Below are 26,145 nucleotides of genomic sequence, written 5' to 3'. Positions count from 1 at the left end.
TTCATCAAGATGAAACCACAGAAACTTGGGGTAAAATGTGGACTGAGTGAAAACGAGGAAATTGCATTGACACTTGTTTTGATGACCACATAGGCCTACAGAGTCGAATTCGTTCGGGCGCATAGTGTAAACACCCAGTAAAAACCACAAACACAAATTAATTTATACGCTAATCTTCTGTCTAAATCGAATTCGGTGTTCAGTTTGAATTTGACTTTTCTCTAGTCTAAACATGGTCTAAGATACATGGCTTGTGGTACACCACCCAGTTCAATAACTGAAAGAGGTAGGGCGGAGCAAGGGGGGTCTCAATTAGCTGACCCACAGGCCAGATTCTGCCCGCTGAGCAACTTTGGATCTTGAACAGATCTACTCTCTGAAATGTACATGTACGTACAGTAGTCACTAGCACCAACTTTAGTATCATCAGCACAGACAATCAGACATTGACTGTTATCATTTTTACATTTTATACACCCATGATTCGGTTAGTCGGCACCCACTGATGTCAGTCATGTCACTACTTGCGCTAGATCACTTTATCCCATTGGTTGTTTTTGCCGGGAACCGGATTTGGCTGTTCCTGCCAGGTCAATGGACCCTGCATTTAATTTATCGATGCTCTCGTCTTCATGCGGAGTAAAGAAGGCTAGAGGAATTCAGCCATCATGTTGAATGTTCCTCGAGAACTCTAGCTTCGAATTTGCATACGATAGTTACGCATTCGATGCTAAAGTGCTTTGCTATGGTCAAGGCATTAGCCAGAGGGGTGTCTTTAGGGTGTCCAAAATGGTCAAAAATACCTTATTTTACAAAATCAGGGTGTCCACTTCCTATTCAATCCATTATAAAAATCAGAATTTTATGGTGTCCAAATTGAAAACAGGGTGTCCAAATGACACCTGGACACCCCTCTGGCAGTCTGGCTAATGCCTTGGCTATGGTTTTTCGGTCGGACAGCGGTGCAAATTTTTGCACCGGAGGTTATTTATTCTGGCGATCTTTTCTTTTAGACCACCCGAGTTATATATATGGTTAAAAATTAAGAATTTATCAAATTAAACTTTCGCATCAAGGTTAAACATACCTTTTATTTCATCTAACAAGCTTTATTTTGTTCCAAAATCGCAATTTTTGCCGCAAAAGAGCTGAATGGAAAACCGGTGATGCAAACTTTGACTTTCGCGTAGCACGAGCGCGAGATGTACGCTCATTTTGACGGTAATTTACGCTCTCGTGGCAAGCATTTCCAAGCGTGTTTGACAGTATTTTACTGCATGATGCAATTTTGCATATTTATTTAAGATGGCGAATTTCTCGAAAAATACAATGAAAAATTCCCTTATTTCACAAATTCCTGCCATTTTCTACTCATCTGATCATCTTTTTAATGTGACGGAAGTGATACTGATTGTATGAAGGTATGTTTCTTGCTTTTCCTATAATTTTTCAATTGTTTTTTGAGACAAAAACTGCTAACAGAATAGCTGTTTTCACTTGTTTTCAAAAAGTTTTTTTTTTTTACCCCATAATTTCCCTCATTAATCAAAGCCCTGCCCTCCTTCCAATACATTAAACCTTGACTTCAAAGTGTTTGGCAACTGTTTAACCTTGATGCAAAAGTAAACCTTCAATACAAAAGTAATAATTTAGTCCTTCTATATAGCGAGGGTGGTCTAAAGGAAAAGATCGCCTTTATTCTGTTAATGTTGAAATTTGGATGAAAGTTATTTCGATGAGTCAACTCCACATCTTAATCTTGAGCAAGATTTGCCTATTTTGGACTTCCATTGCTTTACATGGTGTCATGCTTCAGCGAATCCGACTAGCATGACTAGACTTTGAATGCAATGGTCTAGGTCTCTAGCCTTAGTAGAATGTGAAGCTATCAGTGAGCAAATTCTTGGCTAGACATCTCGACGAGTAAAGGAAACTAAAATCCATCCAGCATATTTTCGTCTCAGCCCTTCACAGCAGATTTCATGCATTTGGATATTGATTATTGACTCTCATAATGCTCATGCAGCATGCAGATGCATAAAACCAAGCTCTATGCCTATCTACATACATGTTAACATGTATAATGTGTATTGATCATTTTGATCAATCCCAACTGTCATGAGTGTCATTTGCACAAGTGCAGAATTGTGAAGACTTGCATGCTTTAATCATGTTAATGGCAAAAATAATGTCGCTTTCAAGTCATGAAGTCAACACCGTTTTACAACTTTTTAATCTATTATATTAAATAAAAAAATAATAAACGAAATGTACATACCTATTGTTGCTGGCTGTACGACAACTAACACTGAACACAACGAAAACAGTAAATATTTCCCCATAGCCATGGTTGGTTGATGATCAGTCCAGTGACAACTCCGTTGTTGTTCAGTTCGGCAGCCGACAAGATAATGAATTGCAGGTGAGTTGCCAGTCTGTTTTTATTCAATTGAATGGCTTTGAATAAACTTCCCAAAATCGCCGTTTGCAAATTCGCTAACTCACTATGTATTTAAAATTAGGGAGTGTTCATAAATACTTTGGTAGGGGGGCTGGAAAATATGTAGGGGGGTCATAAAATTGTAGGAGTTCTGAAGAGGGGGGGGTTAAAAAGTTTTAGGTATATGAACAGGGGGGGGGGTTAAAAAGTTTTTGGGCACGTAGAGGGGGGGGGGGTGTAAAAACTTTAGCAACATTAGTCCTGAAGCAAAAAATATAAAATAGCCTGAAATTTTTTTTGCGCGATACGCGCGCAAATGTTCCCCTAAAGCCAGAACAAAATTTCATTCCAGATAAGGGGATTTGATCAGGTCCTTTATGTATTTTGAAAAGTTATTCAATATAAGTATGAAGTGTTAAAAATTGTCTCGTTGTCTATAACTTAATTTTGAGGTTTGTGTCAGTTCCTTCTGATCTGCTCTTTTAATCACCAAAAGACTGCAATAACTTTGTTCTTCTTTAGTGTTGACAATTTTTACAATAATGTTTCATGCAGTACAGATTATTAATTTATTATCAACTAAATCATGTTGCTTTACAATTATAGGCAGAGGAATCTTGGAGAACCGGGGTACACGTTTCCACCCCTAATTTTTCCATGGGGACATCCCCTAAAGATCCTAGTAGGAGAAAAAAAAACAATAACTGCCCTATGCAACCTTTTTTAGCACATCGAAAAGCACCGTGTTTTGGGCCCAAATAGGGTAAAATTGCAAAATTTTGCGCTTCGCGATCACACGAACTGGCCCAGCAAATAGCAAAACACCCCATTTCGGCAGTAGCGTAGCCAGGGGGCAAGGGGAAAGTGCCCCATGACAAAGATGAATGAAAAATGAAAGATAAAATCTGGAGGGCAAAGGAAAAGAATAGGGGCAAGGAACCCTTTTCCACCCAAATTCACCCTGATCATGGGCCAAAATAGTGTAAAATACAAAACGTTTGCGCGCTGTATGCGCACATTGTCACAATAAAGGCATTTTCATCCCCATCATGGGCGAAAATAGTGTACAAATGAGGGGGGGGTCAAAATAGTTTTGAACCTAATATGAGGGGGGTCAAAAAGTTTTAGGTCCATTAAGAGGGGGGTCAAAAAGTTTTGGGTTCGCGAAGAGGGGGTTAAAAAATTTTCGACATGAAAAAAAAAATTTCCAGCCCCCCCCACCAAAGTATTTATGAACACTCCCTTATGTAATGTCATGATTTTTATCAGTATCCCTCTTCTTCTTCTTTTTTTTTCTTGCACATTTATGAAGTACATAAATATGTTCATCACCTCATGTCCTGAACTTATAAAATATCTATGTATACAGCCTGTCTCAAAAAAAATTGTGCAAGTGAAATGAGCGCCCTTTGTGGCAATTATAGAAAATATTGTTGTGACATGATGCTTACATCAATGTCAAGGGCGCAGTCTTAGCTCTCAAATACCGTTTGTTCTGTTCAATTTGCTTGTTTTAATCTCCAGATATGTTAAATTAACAACTGAAGGGTAAAATCACAATTGTGCCACTTTTACTAGGGAAGAAGAAGACCTTGTGCTACCTTGCTCATAATTGACTCACTCATTTACATGCTCATTGACTCATTTCACCACTCATTGACTCATTTCCCTAAATAAAGGTAAAACGAAGAAAATGTCTCGTCTCTCGCGTTTGTTGTTTTGCATCGATTGTCTGACGTTGGCAAAAATTCTACTTCATGATTCAAAATGGCGGTATTTTATTCACATTCTCATTCGTATAGGCCTACTGTATTCGTGCTATAGCCACACCCTCATGAAATTGTTTTTGTTTTGTTTTTATTTTTTATTTATTTTATTACCACTGGTTATTCTACTTCTCCGTAGTCCACTTGCCCATTGTAAATACTGCATACTCTTAAAACTCTGATTTAATCAATTAGTGAACAATTGATAGATTTTCACGGATATTTTTAGTCACCAGTAGGCCTACTCCCTCTGTTTGTTGATTTAAACTCGGGCTTTCGCGATTATTAAACTGGCAGATTCTAAAATCAGAATCGTTCAGTATTGAAGTGTCATTATAATATGTTGCATTCAATAATATACATACTTTACTGTTACTGTCACTACTCACTAATATAATTATATAAACTTTTTCATAACCAGTGTTTACTGTTTTGAAGTAATATCCCCGGTAATATCAGTACGCCTATAATTTCGAGTTCAACTGAATGCGTTCATAATGATGAACATATTTTTATTTATCAAAAATCGACTATATGACATAGTCTACTGGTTTATGTAAATAAGCTATATAACCTGCTATGCTATGCATAATAATGCATACTAAGTGAATGGATAATAACTTACTGAGTGCCGGGAGGAGCTGCAGCAGCAGCCTGTGAACATCACCATAATATGATGAAGGGAAGATTATAGTCCGTAGATGACTTAGTGCTCTGGAAACTAATTAATTCAATTAGACCCCCTGAACGTAAACAAACTGACACTTGATGTTTTATTGGGATGTGGATAACACTGACTTTACCAAACTTCGTATTTTATTACAGATGTAAGGAGTGGACATATGTGCCCAAGCTGACATGGTTATAGATTGAGCACTGGCATTGACCATTAACATCAATATGCAGTTTCTTTTTTAAATAATAATGATTATTTAAAGCAGTCTGAGAAGAGTCAGGAATATTGATATTCCCATGTGGATATGCCTTAGCCGTCATGTCCTTTTTAAAAGACCATTCTTGTTTGGCCGATTTGGGCTGTTGCCACATTGACTTTGGTTACCGAGCGTACCGGTATGTAGTATTGCAAGCCACTGGGGCCATAACACGTTGGTTAAAATTCAAAGCTGTTCAACGAGTTGTGCTGTTGTGGGAGGTGCACGAGCGGCGGTGCGGCGCCAAACATTAAATTTTAGGGGTGGGGAGGATATTTTGCTCCTGTTTTACGAAGCGCGCGATAAATTTTCAATTTCAAACTATTTTAGCACAAAATGAAGGTGAATTTGCTACATGTACTGGTGAGCCTGCGTGTGCAAAGATTTGCAATGTGCGGTCCCTCGTCCCATGACGCTTCCACAATATAACTATATTAACGCATTGTGAACAATTCCAACCAATAGAAACAGCGTTTTCTTTCGAGCAAATTTGTTATATATACAACAATGTGTTGACAAAATGTTTCAAGACCACAATGCATCATACAGGTTGTAGATAAAAACTTTTAAGGTAAAATTCTTTATTCATGCATTCTAACTTCTGTGTGGACGGACACCCCTCCTGTAGGCCTACACTCCAAATTTGCAGGCCTTAATGAGCCTCACTCGGCCCCATTATTACACTCTAATTTCGTACCATGATTTTTTAGAATCCCTACTCACTTATTTTTGATCTCGTAACTATTCGTTTTGATGAGATGTTAATTTTGATCAGGTTGATCATGCACCTTGAACCGACAATCTTATCAAAATTACTTTTTTCAATACTACACTCTTAAAACGATCTACTCCTTTTTTTTTTAAATAGAAACTTGTCAAATTTGACAAGTAGAAATGGCTTAACAAATTTCTTTTCAAGATATTCTCATCGAAATGACAAGAAACTCGTTAAATTTGAGAAGATTGCCTTGTCATTTAAAACGGCGATCTTTTTCAATTATAGAAGGAATAGATTCTTGTCAAAATGACCCAAATTTGAGTAGTTTGTTTTGTTAGATGAGGTCTTAACAGAATCTTGTCAGAAAATGTGCTATTTCAATGCTAAAATTCAAAGAGGGATGTATTGCCAGAGTCACAAAGCCAGGGGCAAAATTTCCAAATCGTCCCACTGATCTGCTACTAAAAGACAAATGTGCTCGAAGCGCATGAAAAAATTGCAATTTTAAAATGAGCAAAATTGAAGATAATGTGCCCTCAAATCGTACCAAAGGAAGATGCATATAGGGCTTTTACAACTTTCGGTTAATTTAGTTCTAGTATTTTGATCCAGTATACAAGTTTTATGCTTTCTCCAGGCACCAGAGGAGATATCCTAGCACTTTATTTATGATTTACATTATACAGAAAGGATGAAATTATAACTCTCATTTTTGAGATTCGTGTTCAAGTTCAAGATGAAAAAAAAAGAATTTACAAGAGCACATCTCGCAGATCTGTACGTTTCGTCACAATATATCTGTCGATTGAGCAGGCCGGGAGGGGACTAACTTGCCACCCTGCCCTATGGCTAATCTCAATTTTTGCTGATGAACAGTAGCGTAGATTTCTTTTTGACACGAGGGGGATGGGGTTGAAAAATTTCTTGATGGATTATGTGAATCCAGCACGTTTTGACGATAAGTTTATGGTACAAATGCGCGAAGCGCACAAAAAATGTTGCCACATTGAAGCTGAACTCAAATATGGTGCAAAGTGGAATAAATTTGCGCGAAAAAATTGACGCTTTTGTGGCTATAATGGCCAAATATGACTATATGAGACAGTTATGTCATACTGCAGTTACTGTCCGTTTTCCTATACACAATACACAGTGCTCTCACCATTGACGCGTGACCCCTACAAATGATGTACGTTGTAAGAATGGGCACTTGCCTGGTTAACATCACTGTGTGAAAAATAACCAGTCAATATCTAAGGTATTCTCCAAACTTCTAGCAAATATATTTTTCTAACATGACCTAAAATTACAGCTAGGTTAGATGTTCAGAAATAGTCGCACTTTTGTAAAATATGAGTGAGGGCAAGGCATAGCTAGCCAACTCCCCGTGTTAATTGAATGGAGATTTGACCGAAAATATTGGTATCGGACCGCTCACTTCTGAAGGATGCCACAAAAAAACGGTACAAGCTACATTTTAGGTATTCTCTGGCAATCATCATGATGAGTTTCTTTATATAGTATGCCGAAATTGGGTACTGTAGGTGATTGACAAAGGGTCGCACTTTTCTGATAAATAAGTGACAGTGAACATGAAATATCAGCGCCCATAAACCCAAGTTAGTAGCTAGTTAGTGGAGGCCGTCACGGGACTGATTATTGATTATTGAAGTGCCTTATTAATAGATACGCACGATTTAGGGCAAGAAAAACAAACCGGGACACTTTTGGAGACATCATCATCATCATCATCATCATCATCATCATCATCATCATCATCATCATCATCATCATTGACATCATCATCATCATCACTTTCTACATTTTTTCTAAACAACATAGGGCCTACCGTTTTAATAGAATTTTTTTCTTGAAATGCATGTAACTATAATTATTGTTTAGAGCGTGATGAAATAAAACATCACGATTCTCATCGCACAACAAATTAATAGAACTAAAAACGGAAGTCATTATAGAAGAGTGATGAAATAAAACATCACGATTTTCATCCCGAAACAAAGTAACACATAAGAAATCAATTTTTCGAAATAAAACATCAACATTGTCATCACGAAACAAAGTAATACATGAGAAATCGTTTGTTTTAAAGCGTGATGAAATAAAACATCACGATTTTCATCACAAAACAAAGTAATAGGCCTACAAAAGAAATATATTTTTCAAGAGTGATTGAATAAAACATCACGATTTTCATCACGGAACAAAGTAATACATAAGACATCGTTTGTTTGATTGCAATCAACCGCGACAGTTCGTCTCACACACATAACAATGCCCTGCGATCAAATAGGTTGATGACAACATTTGATTGAATGGACTGCACTGCGCCATGATTACGTGCACCGGTTCAAATCCTTTGTTTGGAGCCAATCAATAATTTCACGTACAGCCTCTATGCAAATTAGAGTTTACACACGCTGCAGCTGGGGTAATCGACCGAAGCTTGTTGCCGTTAGTGATCGAATGCATGAGCTTATTTGCTTTACTGAATCGATTTACTGGATTAATTTCCTGTTAACTGGGTTTAATGCCACAAAGGTCGAATCGCCTTTGCCATGGACCATGACTGCATCATGTATGGTTGATATTGAGAGAGATAGGCCTATACCGTACATCACAAGACCGTCCATGATAGGCCTACTTGGCCATAGTGAATAATTATTAAATTTCACATACCCCCCTGTTTCTTAAAGTGAAAATCACATAGCCCCCTACATCCCCCCCTCCCTAAATGAGCGGTCCCTAAGAACATGATATAACACGCTGTGGATTGTATACTGTTTCAGCACGATATGGGATCAAAAAATGTCGTCAAAAACGTTTCTATCTTAGTAACTTGTTACTAGCTCAGGCAGGCCTAATGAATTTTCGCCGGTGATACTGATCACAAGGCGTTGTGGAATAATCTTACGATATATTAATTATGACTCCATCGGCTTGTCATAGCTGAGTTGGCTCAACTTTTTCAGCAAGTCCGCCCTCTGATATGCCCAATTGCCTTCGAGACTTATAAAAAGCATGAGGTGGCAGTATTCAGTATGGGAACACATTAAGGGCACACACCACTAAATAATCGTCCCATTGAAATACACGGGAAAATACAAGAAAGTAAGTTTGTTTTTCTACCCCATGTAACAACATTTTTAATATTTTGATCGAATCAACGTCTTAAATAAAAATTAAACTTTTATTTAAATTTAATTTTTTGGGACAAGTTAAGACAAACTTGAGAGATACGAACTCCTGAACAGCGCCATCCCGAATTTCAGCCGACACGCTCGCCTCCTTACCAGTTCCGGCCATGATATTGTTCCGAGGGCCTATTACCCATGCACATTCGATTCAGAAAATTTTCTGAACAGATATGTAATGTTGAGCTCCTATTCTATCCTTTTTTATCAAAACAACCAAGAGTCACTCAAATTTGGTTCCCTCGGGACGCCGATATATTTCGCATAGGTGCTATTTTTTACCGGAACTATGAAGGGTTACACCAAATGCGGAAGGATTTAGTGTAGTGCACCCTTAAGGAACACAGCCTGTGTTGTGTTGTGTGAGCAGAGGGTGGGGATCGGGTAGTCGGGTAGTCGGGTGTGTGGATGTGGCGGGGTGTGGCGTGGGTATGGTGTGTTGACCGGTTTGTGATGTGTGGGATGTGTGTTGGGGATATTATAGAATGTGGATTTGACTTGGTGTGATTTGTATGACTCCTACATGTATACCGTGCGATCCCGGCATCAGCATCCGGGGGCACTCATCCAACTTTGGAGGTGACGCGTATGTAGGGCTGTTAAGACCCCCTTTTTCAGCGTCGCTGAAAGACCCCATATTTTTTTACGAACACATGCTCTGTCACCAGAAGACCGTCTGTTACCCAAAGACCCTTACTATAGTTCAATTGAACAGCAACTTTCAGATCATTTATCACTGATTTTGTTACTTATTTTGAAAAACTAGAATTCAGAACTAGAATTGTGGCGCTGTTTTGGCTCTCACCCAAAGATTCCATTTATGTTCATTCGTGTTCTCACCCAATGACCCCACCCATATTTTTTACATTTTGCTCTCACCGAATGCCAAAAATCATGCTCTCACCCAATGACCCCATGCACTCTACATTTTGCTCTCACTGCATCGAATGCCCTTTAGTGCGAAAGTGCCAGCCCTACACCTATAAATCCATTTCATATTGAAGTGCCCCCCCCCCCGGACCAGCATACCACTATACGGCATTTTATGATTTTAAGCCAAAATATTGTAGTAAAAGATTTGGGCAAGGTATGTAAATAAAATTTTATATGTATGCACATCGGAAGGTCTATAGCAATTTGTTTATCTTTTTGCTTGTTTGGGTTATTTGTGTGTTTTGGGCACAGGAATTTGTGTTTGATAATTGATAAAATCAAGACTGCACTTGCAGCGCGCTCAGTTCAATGGTGATACCAAATTTGACTCCCCCAGTAGAATTTGGTTTTAAAATGTTTGCATTACTTAGTTTTAGGCCTAATGGTAATATGATAGTTAAATTTAGTATTGTAATACGGTTTCTGACTGTAAAAGTGAGATTTTTTCGAAAATTATTTCTCATTTCCTTGCCATTTATTACCCTAAAAACAGCGTATTTTGTTGTTTAAAAACAAGTATTGTACATTAATATTCATTACAATATTACAATGTTGTTGTTTTTTTTTTTTTTAGGAATGTGTAGGTTTACTAAATAAAACACTGCATGGACAGATACTTCTGCACTGATTATGCCCCCCCCCCCCCCAAAAAAGCATTTTTAAAAATATTAATTTGGTTTTTAAAAAGTTATAGTGACTAACCCCCAGCAACATCAAAACTGTTATAATCAGCGCACTGAATGGTCTATTGTTCTATTGTGTCCGATTTGAGCGCTGACATATTGGAAAATGTTGCCAATCAATATTCATGAGAGTGTACATTCAACGTCCAATTTTCGAAATTGGGTTACTTGTGCTTGGCAGGTGTAAAATACATCTGACTGGGCGTTTTAAATACGTAACGCATAAAGGCATTGATATCATCGAATGGCTGCCTATAGTGCTGTTAGTGTTAGGCCTGTGTGTGTGGGGGGGGCTGTGTTTAGTTTCTATAATAATTATTATAAGGCCTACATTTATTTGTCATTCCTTTCTTTTCCTTTCTCTGTACTTATTCTTTCCTTGCTAAAGTATCACTCCCTCTTCTTATCTCCCTTCCCTTCTCCACCCCCTCATACTTTTTGTCCCTCTTTCTCTCTTCCTCCAACCCCCGTCTCATTCTTCATGTCCCCTCCTCCACCTCTTCCTCCCTCATCCCCTCCCAAGACCTCTCACAAAAGAGCTGCCCCCCCCTTCAGTACGCCACTGTGTATGACATTCTCCTTCTTAAAATAAAATAAAATGTCAATTTGTGAAACAAATTTTATATAGGCCTATACCGGTATACTTATTATATGTTACATGTATACGTAGCTCCCGGGACGTAGCTATTTTAATACCATTATAGACATGGCAGCCATGATGTGTAATCATTCAGCAGGCGCATTCAATTTATTTAAATGAAGCACCTAATGTCAGTGGGGTGACAACGAACTATGCATTAGCGGCTAATGTGTGCCTTTTGTGCTTACGGCTACTCAATCACACCCGTACCCTTGGGTTTATGTATAACAATAGGTACTTTTCATTCCATTAAGCGCTTTCACGCGACTTGCATTTGATCACTTATTGACAGTAGCCTGCTAGGTAAAGCGTTAATACACTGTCGGGTCAGCTTACCGATTTAATGGTGGAAGCCCTTTGTCCCAAACAAAAGGTACCTTTCGATGAATAGCTTGTCAGATTTCAAATCGGCACAAGGTTTCAATGCGTTACGTAATCTATTTCCTCTCCATCTTATAATACCTCCATGGTTATAATAACCCAATTTCGCCAAAGTTAAGGACTTTTGCAGCTCAGGTCTTCATTTTGTAACCTCAGAGCTCAAATTTGGTTTAAAATCATTCCAACACGTACTGGGGTGTTATACTGTTCGGAAATCTTGCTTTGCTCATTTATACCAAACTTGCAAAATGTAGAAAATTCTATTTTATTTATAGCCCAAGGATTTTTCATTATTATTCAATACAACAAACAAACATTCCGGAAACATGAGGATTTCATTTCTAACCGGCCATGAATATTCTGGAAATTTCTGGAGATTTCCAACATCTAAAAATAGAAATGTGATTTTGTTGTGATTATATAAGAGGGGATTCCCATCTTTCAAATGTAAACAAATTCAAATGATCAAATTAAATTACTCATGTACATCACAATACCAATAGTGACACGTGCATCCTTGGTGGGCTTTCGGTACCGGTGGCAAAATGGGGAGGGAGGGGGGAGGTGAATGTGTGGGATGGTGGGCTGGGGGTGGGGGGGGTGTAGGTGGATGTGTGGTGGTGGCCTGTGTGGGTGTGGGGTGTGTGGGTGTGTTTGGAGGTGTGTGCGGGGCACTATAGGGCCACATTCGAGGGAAGAGCCTAAAAATTGGGTGCACATTTTCGAGGACACATGCTAAAAATTGAGTCTTTGTTATTCATAGATCTACAAGATTTTGGGTAAAAAAGTAGATATTTCCAGAAATAACTTGAGGCAAAACTGGGGCCATACACGGAAAATATTGTGTCTTTGGGGAGAAAACAGACTGGTTTTTGGGCAAAATATAAGGTCTTTGCGGGAAAAGCAGGGAAGGAGTCTTTGGGCACTAGCAACCTAAACAAACATTTTTTAAACAATTTTTGAACATTTCAGCGACCGCTTTTTTCTTTAATAATTCTTTTTGTCGCCCTCCTTCTTCAGCCACCCCTACTGTTACTCCGGTTTCTCCCCCCCAAAGACCCCCTTCCCCCAATATACTCGCATGAATGCACATTTTTACCATGAGTGTAGTGTCCACAGCTGAATGCGGACTCATTATGACGCAAATGGCCTGCTATAAGCGCATGGTGCTCCATCTTTTCACGGAATTGAAACCGCAAAACAACAACAAAGCTGATTGAATGGATGCGTCCAGAGGGCGTGAAAAGTCAATCTTTTATCAGTATAAATCCGATTGTTAAAAGCTGTCAACCATGTCGAGCACTTTGTCACGGATATTTAGGTTGTGTACAGTACACAGACATTTATCAGGAGAAGCTGCAATGACTGACACGAAGCGTTGGCGGCCTCTCGGTTGTCTCGAAGGGAATGCCCATCCAACATGTCCAGACGCAGACCAAGCATGCCAAGTGCGAGGTAAGCTTAAAAATTTATGATAGATTCAGATTTTTTATTGACAAATACCAATTATAAAGGTGTAGTCAAATACAAAGTACACAACATTATAGACATAAACGAGTTAAAAAAACAAAAAACAAATAATATTATTTATAGGGCTAGGCCTAGGGCTAGGCCAAGTAAAATAAAATGTTTGGTTTTAATTTAATATTGCCATTATTTGGTCTAGTCTAATGCCATTTGATCAATTCCCATTTCGTCTATATTCAATTGGTCTAACAAAAACTTTAAAAACCGGGCAAAACAGACATCATTTGTCGGTATGACATTTTCGTTATTGTTGTTGCCCTATTTAACAGTACTGGTGCATGGACATTTTGCAGGACATCATGCTATTGTCAGACTTCCTACAATAGTCAGACAAAGTTGACCTCAATAGTAGGATAATCCTGCAATAGTCAGACATGATCCCTAAAACAGCCTGCCAGCACTAAACCAAGCATTGTGGCATGTCCGAGAAAAATAAGATAGAGAAGCGACACTCTGTACAAACTGCCTATACCATGCTATACCGCAGTTGAAGACAGGCAATTCGCAAGCGTCATCACATATTCTTTAAAATTGGAAGGTAGTTGGTGTAAAGGTTTACTTTCAAAGAAAATAGCATTTTAAGTTGCCAAAAACTGGCAAACATCAAGAATTTGGACCAAGACTACTCCAGTCAAATTAAGGGACATCCTTCTCATAGTAGGACAACAAAATTAGCTGAAATGGGAAAGTTTTGGATCAAGTCTCCCTATTGAAGGATTGTCCAACAATAGTAGGACAAAGTAGGGTACTTTACCCTTCAACAGAATGAAATCCCACAATAGCACAATGTCCTGCTAAAAATCCATACACCATTACTGTTTAAAGGAAGGTAACCTGATAAACTGTTGTCCCTTTCAAGCATTCTTGCAAAAAGATCATGTAAATGTTCATTGTAAATGCGACTAATTCTTCATGGAATTACTGACATTTAATACAGCGTCAAACTGGTAGTCTACAGTGTAAAATGATAATCATCATGATCATGTAAAAAATTGATATCAAATGAAAGATCCTATTTTTCTCATTAACATACTGAAATTAGGAGTTCCAAGTCAGTGTATTTCCGAAAGATATCATCAAAAAACTGCTGAATTAGTCAAAAATGTGGTATACGGTATTTGAGTTTTTTTGACGATATCTTCGGAAATATACCAATTTGGAATTCACTTGGTGAATGTAAGGAGAACATGATCAAAATCAATAATAAGGGGAACATGTCAAAAGTAAGTTCAAGGCCATCCAAGGTCAAAAGTTATCGAACCAAGGTCATCAGGGCTCAAAGTTTTTATGGGTCAAACAGTATCTCTGTCATGCTTCTGGTTGATTGGGCTTAAACTTGGTAAAATAATCTTACTATAATTCACCAGAATCTGTCTGTTTGTTTGTTTGTTTGTGTACAGTCAACATTTAGAGCAAAATTTTTCCAAGGTCATTCCGGGGTCATCCAGGGTCATCACCAGATTCTGTGTGTTTGTTTGTCTGTCTGTCCGCCTCTTTTCTCGGCGACTGGGGGTCGCGCATTCCTCAAACTTGGTGGGTGGGTGTATCTTGACCCCAGGCAGAACAAGTTTGTATTGGTTGGTGGGTCAAGGTCACCCAAGGTCATCCAGGGGTCATCTCAGGTCAAATTAGCAAAAAATGTCGTACGAGCATGAAACTTGGTAGGTACAGTCAACATTTAGAGCAAAATTTTTCCAAGGTCACTTTGGGGTCATCCGGGGTCATCTGAGGTCAAATGACTAAAAACTGTCCCATGGGCATGAAACTTGGTGGGTACAGTCAACATTTAGAGCAAAATTTTTCCAAGGTCAGTTTGGGGTCATCCGCCTCTTTTCTCGGAGACTAGGGGTCGCACATTCCCCAAACTTGGTGGGTGGGTGTATCTTGACCCCAGGCAGAACGAGTTTATATTGGTTAGTGGGTCAAGGTCGCCCAAGGTCATCCAGGGGTCAAATTAGTAAAAACTGTTTTTCTCAGAGACTGGGGGTCGCACGTTCCTCAAACTTGACGGGTGGGTGCGTCTTGACCCGGGACAGAACAAGTTTGTATTGGTTAGTGGGTCAAGGTCACCAGAGGTCATCTAAGGGTCAAATTAGTAAAAACTGTCATATGGGCATGAAACTTGGTGGGTAGGTGCATCTTGACCTAGGACAGAACAAGTTTGTATCGATTAGTGGGTCAAGGTCACCCAGGGGTCATCTGAGGTCAAATTAGTAAAAACTGTTTTCCGCCTATTTTCTCGGAGACTAGGGGCTGCACGTTTCTCAAACTTGGTGGATGGGTGCATCTGGACCTCAGACAGAACAAGTTTGTTTCAGTTAGTGGGCCAATATCACCCGAGGTCATCCAGGGGTCATCTGAGGTCAAATTAGTAAAAACTATCGTATGGGCATGAAACTTGGTAGGTACAGTCAACTTTTATAGTCAAATTTTTGGAAGGTCATTTTGGGGTCATCCAGGGTCACCCAGGGGTCATCTGAGGTCAAATTAGTAAAAAATGTCATATGCGCATGAAACTTGGTGGGTTCAGTCACCTTTTAGAGTCAAATTTTTGGAAGGTCAAATTACTAAAAACTGTCATATAGGCATGAAACATGGTGGGTACAGTCAAAATTTAGAGCCAAATTTTGGAAGATCATTTCGAGGTCAAAAGGGGTCATCTGAGGTCAAATTAGTAAAAACTGTCCTATGGGCATAAAACTTGGTGAGTACAGTCACCATCAGCCAGGTAATCGCAACAGCCGAGAACCGCCAAATACGGGTAACCGCCTAGTCTTCTTACTATAATTCACCAGAATCTGTCTGTATGTCTGTTTGTTTGTCTGTCCGCCTCTTTTCTCGAAGACTAGGGGTCGCACATTCCTCAAACTTGACGGGTGGGTGCGTCTTGACCCGGGACAGAACAAGTTTGTATTGGTTAGTGGGTCAAGGTCACCAGAGGTCATCTAGGGGTCAAATTAGTAAAAACTGTCATATGGGCATGAAACTTGGTGGGTAGGTGCATCTTGACCTAGGACAGAACAAGTTTGTATTGATAAGTGGGTCAAGGTCACCCAGGGGTCATCTGAGGTCAAATTAGTAAAAACTGTTTTCCGCCTATTTTCTCAGAGACTAGGGGTCGCACGTTCCTCAAACTTGGTGGATGGCAAGTTTGTTTCAGTTAGTGGGCCAAGATCACCCGAGGTCATCCAGGGGTCATCTGAGGTCAAATTAGTAAAAACTATCGTATTGGCATGAAACTTGGTGGGTACAGTAAACTTTTATAGTCAAATTTTTGGAATGTCATTTTGGGGTCATCTGGGGTCACCCAGGGGTCATCTGAGGTCAAATTAGTAAAAAATGCCATATGCACATGAAACTTGGTGGGTACAGTCACCTTTTAGAGTCAAATTTTTGGAAGGTCATTTTGGGGTCATCCAAGGTCAAATTACTAAAAACTGTCATATGGGCATGCAACGTGGTGGGTACAGTCAACTTTTAGAGCCAAATTTTGGAAGGTCATTTCGAGGTCACAAGGGGTCATCTGAGGTCAAATTAGTCAAAACTGTCCTATGGGCATAAAACTTGGTGAGTACAGTCACCATCAGCCAGGTAATCGCGACAGCCGAGAACCGCCAAATACGGGTAACCGCCTAGTAATAATAATAAAATAAATACCAAAGGTTCACTGGCAAGAATGCATGCTGCCATGCACACAGACATAGCGCTAGTTTAACTTATCAGGGACATCCTTATTTCAATATAAGTAAGCTTAGGTACTGAGAAAGTTAGTAATGGTCATAAATAAATAAAGTGTATTCAATTTGACGTCACTCATGACATAGTCATCCTCATTTAAATAAAATTCTGGCTTCCGTAAGGTACCATGGGGCAATTCACATAATAAAACAATAAAATAGGTGATAGATACATGCATGAATGGTTGTGGAATTGAACTAGAGACATATGCCACTGTTACCTTAGAACTGCCCCCCCCCAACATGGCTGCCATTTCAATTGTTACACTATTCTGGTTGGTTTATTACATACACTCTATTGTCAAAATATCCTTTGTTGACCAGTGTGAGTGGTTCAGATTGTGATGTTTCCTTTTTAAAACTCAAGCTTCTTATAGACAGAAAATGGGTTGAATCTATACATTCCAAAAAGCAAACAAAAATAAATTTTACATTACATTTGTACATTCACATGAAACACAGGATACCATATTTACAAAAGAGGTGGGCCAGAGATGAAAAGAGAGGACAAATACAGATTTGTTTAAATTTGTTTGAATCTGTGTAAATATGAGACCTACAATGTTTGCAATAATAGGATTACAACTTAGCAACAACAGATTGGGCCTACCATTCAAAATATGTCATTCAAAACATTTTAGTTCATTCAAAGCATTTTATTATCATGACTATAAAATATTTTAACAGTAATACATTGTGCACAAGGCCATTGTGTTTTTGCTTGTTCAGGTTGAGTAAACCTATTTAAATGATGCAGACAATATACACTGAAAAAAATTGAAATTATCCAATATGTTGCATTTATGGTGATTGGTGAATCTGGTGATGTGGTTCTTTTTTTTTTCAATCATGCAATGTGCTGGGCAGTGTGGTCTACCTTGTTTTGCAGGCATTGAAATGTGGGTGTACAATCGACCAAAATTGACAAAAAGTGGCTGAAAGAACAAAAATTGGGTCATTTTGCCAAAAAGTGGGGGAGACACATCCCCCTTGTCCCCCACGGGATCGACACCCATGTTTGTAGGTGAGGGTAAAATGTTCAGGGGTTGTTGTGATATTGGTGAAATGTTTAGTCATAAAAAAATGTAGATATTTATATAGCGCTTTATGCCGTAAACAGCCTCAAAGCACTTTACATTTATTCCGCCGTCATTAGAATATGTCGGAACCACGTTTGCATCCTACCAGTGACGCAGGAACAATCAGTACAACGAATGTGACTACCCCTACCAGCTTCCCATTGCACCTGAGTGGGGTGAGGCAAGCGAGGTAAAGCACCTTGCCCAAGGGTGCAACACGGTGGTGGGACGGGGAATCGAACCCACACACGTCGAGCAAGCTCTCGTATTATGAGCCACCGTGCCCTCACATGCATGTGTATTATACATTATTCAGAACTCTTTGCTACTCTGATATCATGTGACCATCTCATCAAAGCAATGAACCCCCTGTTCCCCAATTAGTTAATATACTAATAGTGAATTTATGCTTGAAAGTGACCCCCTCACCTGTTATTTAATCATGTTGGTCATGGGATGTAAGATATTGATCTTATGTGACTAGTATAAATTCCTTATTTTGGGCCATTACTGATATTTTTGTTATTATCTATCTTATAGTATCTAAGGTTTTTATAACTTGTCTTTCAAAATCTGGTCATGCTTGCCACATTTCTATTCAAATGTATAAGACAAGCAGATTGCAAACCCCTTACATCCATTTGAGCAATTTTGAGAAAACATCAAAAAATCATCAAAAAAAAAGTACTGATATATGGGGGTTTGAAACAAAAGCAATTTTTGGCGGGATGCTTGGGTAGGATGAGCATCCTGCCAAAAACTGCTTTTGTTGAAAACCCCCTTTATATCAGTAATTTTTTTGATGATTTTTTGATGTGTTCTCAAAATTGCTCAAGTGCATGTACGGGGTTTTGCAACAAAGCTCTTCATATACTGCCATACTTTAATTTTGTTTAGTTGACTATTTTAATTGCCTAGGCTAGCTGCATATAAATAAACTCCAATTGTATAATCATCCATTTCTTTTAAACGAAAATATCATGGTCATTTAAATAGTCAATTAGGATCAGAATTTTACATTTTCTAATCCTCTAAAAAAGCTTTTTGAAATTATATGTTGCCATTATAATTGAGGATCTAGGAAAGCATAGCTAATATCAACATTTAGTATTATATCATGGCTATTAAAAAGGCCTATGGCCGAAAGCTCGCCCAATTTTATATACTTCACAGTAGTTTCCTACTTTTTACTTTTGTATTCATCATCACACTGCCGATGCAGCTTTTTACTGTTTGTGAAATCATGATTACTAACTAGACAAAGTTTTAGAAGCATTTTATTTTATTTCAGTTAACATGTGATTGTTAAAACTTTAAAACTGTTTCTGTGAATAAGATTTGCCAGCACTACGATGCTATTCAAAGACAGAAACATATCACAGACCAGGGTCACAGACACTTTTTTTATACAATGTAGATTTGTAGAACAGACAAAGAGTGTTGCGCTAGGTTTTCAAACAAGGGATCAAAAATGTCAAATGTTTTCAAAGTTATAGCTCTAAAACAATAGAAATAAGGGTTCTAAATGACCCCTTTGCAACCTCTATGTCATTTCTGTGCTCCAAAATCTAAAATATTGTTCCTATATGATCCAATGGTGTAAGTTAGCGCTACCCTTGACATTTGAATGAATCGTCAAACTATATCAGACAGACTGCAAGACGGACAAACTCATCTGGACATGCAGACAGACATAGACTTATCAGATACACACACAAAGCATCCCCTTCATACACCTACCCCCACACCCCCACACCTTAAAACACCACACCTCACTCACATATTTGCAAATCATGAAATAACTATCATCTGCTGTCCTTCAAAACAAACCTGAGAAAAAAGGAATACATAATTCATTAATTGTAACTTGTATGATGAAGACATGAATTCATACATTCTACATGTATAAAACATTGAAAAATGATAAAACATACATGTGTAATTTCACATCTGTATACAGTATGCTCATCCACACACTTTTTGCTTCGTAAGCAACGCAACTTGAGCCAAAACTTGGGGGAATCTGCTGTGTGAATGCTCTTGAGGATTCCAATCCCCAAGTTTGCCTCCAAATTTTTAATATCCTCAAGAAATTCAGGGGATTTCCCGATTTACCCAAGTGATGCTTGAGTGTTCCTCAAGAATTCTATGACTGTCTGAATATGACTAGTTTGGTAAAGAATGTTTAAATAGTTTTCTCACAATAGTTATGTTAGATTACTTCAGGTGGAAAAATGTAAGCCATAAGTGTGAAATATGTCACTTAAAAGTGAGATGACCCTTTAAAACTCAACACCCATCCTGCCTGTAATTGTAGCAATGTCACTGAGAACAGAGTTACTCAAGTAGAAAAAAATGTTGCAAAGAAAAAAGTTGAAAAGTTTGAAAACTTCACAAGCTGTGAACTATTGATCATAACTAATAGCCTAAATATTATTATTCAAAATTTATTAAAAATCCAACATGACATAATAGCTACCATAAAGCTGAATTACAATGGCATATTTTTATACTTCAAATAACATTTCAAATAAGATTACAAATTAAAGACTTCCCCATTCACTGTATATGCCTTGTTTCTCACTAGAAATCAAATTATTTCCAGGGATAATAACCTGAATGAAATCTGACTATATTAACAGTAAAGTTGACTTTATTTATTTGCCTTGCTGGGTCTGGTCAATGGGTATTACCGTGTTTAATCATGGTTTAATGCATTCCATTCAGTTCAATGTGTGCAGAGAGAGTGGATGGTTGGTGTGGTACACAGATTGCTCTGATGAGAAGTCACATTTATAGTCATAAATGAACTGGCATGCAGTGTTAACAATATTTCTGGTAAAGGAATAGGGAAGAGGAGGAGACATTTGTATTTCATTGGATCAAAACTGGAATACTTAGATAGGAAAGCATTATCAATTGTCAAAAATTGTGCATTGTGTCGACAATAGTCAAACTGAGTTGGAAACATGACTTCATCAGGAGGAATGAGAAATCATTACAGGCCTTTGTGTTTCTTGGAGGAAAAACACATAACAGGTGTGTATTGTTTGTTCCAGGGATACTTTGAAATACACTTTGTGAAAATATATGTCTCAATGGCAATGGCAAAACTGCATGTATCCAACCTCCAAGGGCTGGTTTTGATCAATTTTGTTTAAAATAGCTCTTGTAATCAACAATATATTGTATATTTAGGACAAATGTTGTCATACAAGTACCAGAATAAAAGCCAGTTTAACTAGATCAGGCATCTTCAAATAGGGAAGTGTGTGCCACTTGTGGGTTCAAAGTGATGCGCGATCTCACTTTCAGTCACTTAAAGTAGAGGTGAGACTATAAAATATTTTTTTTAGTTTATTTAAGCATTTTGAAGTATAATTATGACTGTTTAAATTTGAAACTTGGTTCAAAAACATGCCAAGAGAACCCCTCCTAGGGCTTTCTTGGAAGCTCAAATCCAAGAGCGTCCAGGGGCTCTTCCTTCCCCCTGGACCCCTGCCAGGCCTTCACCCCTGGACCCAAAGTAATAATGAGGGGAACATGTCAAAAATGAGGTTCAGGTTAAATCAAATACCAAATGTTCAAGAATGCCTGCTATCATGCATACATGGCATAGTGCTAGTTCAGTTTGATGTATGCAGAGAGAATGGATGGTTCAATGGTACAGATATTGCTCAGATGAAAAGTTGAAGAATTATTAATGCGTACACATTTATGTTCACTATATAAATGAACTAGTAGTAGTGCTATCTTCAGTATTTGTGGTAAAGGAACTATCCAGGGAAGAGGAGCAGACATTTCATATGATTAAAGTATTCTAGCTAGAATTTTTACTTGGATAGGAGAGCATTATTGTCAATTGTCAGAATTTGAGCATTGGTGTCCATATTAGTGAAACTGAGTTGGAAACATGACTTCATCAGGAGGAATGAGAAATCATTACTGGCCTTTGTGTTTCTTGGAGGAAAAACATATAACAGGTGTGTATTGTTTGTTCCAGGGATACTTAGAAATATGTACTAGCCTAGGTGGCTAAGGGTGGTTCACCCCAAAATTGGACAAAATTTTGCGGCAGGGTTCCAAATGGTGTGTGATCTCACTTGAAAAAATAAAATATATAAAATTTTGGAGTTCAGTTTGTTTCAGTTGACAGGTTATTGGTGCAAATATATATCTCACCAACTTTTATGGAATAATATGCTTTATGCGTATTCTTAAATAGTTCCATGCAAATTTTGATGTTATCAGTTTGTATTAATGAATGGTCCTTTGTTTTAATCACCAACTTTTTTTAACATAATCGAGAAAGGTTAAGTTATTTTCGGAACCACTTGTAAAACTAAACATGATTTTCCCTGGACTTCATTGCATTAACTTTAATTAACTCCTATTGTGCAACTGTGACCCAAGTCTATTGCTTTGATATTGAGGAATTTAATTACTTTTGCCAGCTATTCAACAGGTATTGCATGGCTGTGTGGGCTTTTCAATTAGTATCATGTGATTGTATATTGACTTTCAGTCATGCGTGAATTGCAAAGGCTAATTTTCATTCCAGAGGTCTGAATTGTACTGTTGCAAATGAACTTGGTTTAATACACCAAAGTTTGTTCTTTCAACAAAAGTTATGCTTTGTGATTTTACATACCATACTGTATTCGTTCCAATAAGCACCCATGCCCCAATAAGCGCCTACCCAGGGTATTCAGTTTGTTAAAGGGTACCATTAATGTTGAAGTGACAGATGAAATAGCTGGAGGACTATAGTCCTGTGTAAACTTGCCCTGGGCGCTTATTGGAATGAATATGGTACATGTATTCTGTATAATGCCTGGGTGGATTCCACAGAGTTACTATGCATCATAAGTCCTAAACCCACCATCCCAAACCCATTAGAAGTCCCAAGCCTAAACTACAATAACATGTTTGCAGTATTGAGCAACTGTGGGGTTTAGTTCCAGTCCAATGTGAATGAGAATTTCCCATTTGGTGGAGTTGTTTGTAAACTATGAATAGGTAGGCTATATATTGATCTTAAACATATTTAAAAAAGACAGCCTGCGACCTTGACAAAACAATAGTGAATAAAACTATAAATAAAATTTTAGATTCTGTTCAAAACCTTATCAATGGGGTCATCCTGCAATTTGTGATGCATTCAAATACATTTGTAATGTGTCATTTTCATGGATTTTTATTTTCAGTATTGAATCTGAAAATCCCATCAAATTTTTATTAACATTTAAATGTCTGGTTATGTAAAGGTAAATGTTATGTCAGGTCATCAAACATTTTAGAATGTTTTGCAGCAAGTTAAAAATAAAGTTTTTGGATGTATTATATGTACCCTTTAACCCCACATTTAAATGTTTAAAGCACATGATCATGATGCAGAGGTTATTCATGGTTTGGTATTGAAGGGATGATTTCAGTGTAGCGCCACATGCCACTGCACTTGTTTGATGCCTACATTTTGATGCCTACAATGTAGGCATTTGAATAACGTAGGCATTTGAAATTTGGCAGCAGATGATGGGCTATTCCAGTTGAAATTTGGATCCATCGAAATATACCAAAATTCAAAATTTACAGCCAAATATCAACACAAATTGTCTTCATTTTTGCAACTTTCCCCAAATTTTGGGAAATTTAAAACATTTTGGCTACAGTGAGGCAAAATTGGGCTATTTTCCAAACAATTGGCCTAGTAAAAGGGGGTCATTAATATACCAAAAGGCTGAAAATGCTACCTATGTTTGCTTCACATCCCGTATATCCATTTGTACTGAGACCCCCCCCCCCCCCCGGCGACTATAAACAAATTTTGTGTTTCCGACTTTTCAGTGGGGCTGTGGCCACCTTTCACGCTACTGCCAGAGGCCTGGTTTATGTTTTCAGCATCAAATTTTGGACCCACAGTTTTGGTGAAAATGATGTGCACTTGTTCAATCCTAGCTAAAATCCTGTTGTCAAGTGTACTTCATGTGAGGTTTTTTCTGTTTGTCAGAGATACCATTTTCATGTGAAGCACTTCTTAAAACTATCAGAAATCCCTGGTTAATGAAGTGAAACATTCATTCATCTACCATAACCAAAATATAATAGATGCATTATCAACATTATACTGCATTTTATTGACTTATTTGAACTAACTGTAGTGCCTCAATCTTTCTTTTTTCTCTACAGATTCCAAGATAGCAGTGATAGTTCTCAACCAACCCTTGAAGTCAATGTACCCACACTTATTGCGGTTATGGGATAAAGCAGTGTTAAAAGCAGCTGCTGATGGTGGTGCTAACAGGCTTTGTGAATTCCGCACAGGGAATCAATTAAAGTATGTTAAAATGAAATCTTTAATCTGTCTGAATTAGTCATTAATCTGCAAATGTGCCTCTAAATGGCTTTAAAATTACTTTGGTAACCTTAAAATGACTATAAAATATGTTGTTTCTGATTGTTCCCATATTCCATTTACCTTATTAAGCTTCTCCTTTAAGGCTATTTACAATCATCAATCTTTAGTTTCTTGTCACATAATTTCTGAAAAAAGGTGAGGTAACTTTTCCATTATTCATTATTTTTGTGACTTTCATTATGACCAAACATGAGTGTAATTTACTGCTCACTCACTCAAAGAAGGATGTTCAGCAACTTCAGCCCAAATTGTGAGATTTAAAAGTAACTTTAAAAAAAAGAGGCTGCAAGGTTGGTAGCGAAATGGATGTTGTTATTTTTCCACTAAATATGCATGGATATTCTGGCAAAAATTACCAGTTTTATTTTTATTTTTGGAAAATCACAACAATGAATTCAAGTGCAAGCCCAAAAAAGAAATGCCTTATTTATTTCATCCTTGATGTTTTTTGTATCCTCCATTAAATTTATCATTTGACCTTAAAATACATTTCTAAGATGTTTTTGCATTCTAAGAAATTTACTATAAATAGGGATGAACCATAAGATAAGGGGGGCTGGGTGTTTCAAGTTTCAAGTTTTTATTTGGAATTCACTTTTACATCAGCGGCACTCATCTATCTGATGGTGCATCCAAGACATTAAATATACAAACAAAGCTTAATAATTATAAAAGTTCTTGGTGAGACAATTTTTGTTTCTAATTGAAAAGTTCTAGTCAATTTTCAATATTTTGTTTTTGGATTTATGAAACAAATTTTGGTTAATATAAGTTTCATATTTTTACCATTTTTTTGTCCAAGATGGAGCCATTTTTTTTAGTCCGAGGTGGAGCAAAAATAGTTTTGGCTCAGATTGCAAGACAAATATTTTTAACTATCCAGACCCCCCTCCTTGATTTTGAGATATAGCCTAACAAAAGAAGTATTTCTTTTTGTTTCCTATTATTTTGCAAACTTTTTTGAACTAGTTGTCCAAATTCAATGCGGTTTTCTGCAAAATGTAGCTTTGCAAATGCTGTCTACAAGAAGCTGAAAATTGAATATGTCCGACTTTCAAACTGATTTTGCTTGATCACACCACATATTAATCCTCTCCTCTATAAAGTATGGCTGTGCATGCATTGCATATGTAGCCCCCACCACCAGCCTTAGTTTAAGAACATGAATAATTTTGACTGCTCAGTGCTAGATGTGGGTAAGTGCAATAGCTGCCCTGTGAACATTTGCCAATTTACACACAGTATACTGTACATTCATCTACAAAATGTAGCTTTGCAAATGCTGTCTACAAGAAGCTGAAAATTGAATATGTCCGACTTTCAAACTGATTTTGCTTGATCACACCACATATTAATCCTCTCCTCTATAAAGTATGGCTGTGCATGCATTGCATATGTAGCCCCCACCACCAGCCTTAGTTTTTGAACATGAAGTATTTTGACTGCTCAGTGCCAGAAGTGGGTAAGGGCAATAGCTGCCCTGTGAACATTTGCCAATTTACACACAGTATATTGTATTCATCTATACATGGCAGCTAATGCACTTACCCACTTCTGGCACTGAGCAGTTGATTTGTCTTGTGAAACTTTAACATACATGTACATGCTGCTCAAGTGTTAACAGGTGTCATTGGTACTTAGTTTTCTTGTACTTTTCTTTTAGAAGTTAGAGATAATTA

The 26,145-nt window shown here is 37.8% G+C and overlaps 1 protein-coding gene across 1 annotated transcript in view; it reads left to right on the top strand.

Annotated features, from left to right (window-relative positions):
- The first annotated feature begins 12,965 nt into the window (after window positions 1-12,965).
- LOC140155709 (thiamine pyrophosphokinase 1-like) overlaps window positions 12,966-26,145 on the top strand; it is a 33,086-nt gene continuing 19,906 nt past the window's right edge. The window contains exons 1-2 of the mRNA XM_072178646.1: window positions 12,966-13,160; window positions 24,238-24,385. Coding sequence (XP_072034747.1) covers window positions 12,998-13,160; window positions 24,238-24,385 — 311 coding nt within the window. The 5' untranslated portion in view covers window positions 12,966-12,997. The remainder of the gene's footprint in view (window positions 13,161-24,237; window positions 24,386-26,145) is intronic.

Source organism: Amphiura filiformis, chromosome 1 (assembly GCF_039555335.1).
Source record: "Amphiura filiformis chromosome 1, Afil_fr2py, whole genome shotgun sequence".
Classification (NCBI taxonomy): domain Eukaryota; kingdom Metazoa; phylum Echinodermata; class Ophiuroidea; order Amphilepidida; family Amphiuridae; genus Amphiura; species Amphiura filiformis.
Note: the sequence above shows the minus strand (reverse complement) of the source record. Positions and strands in the feature narration are given on the sequence as shown.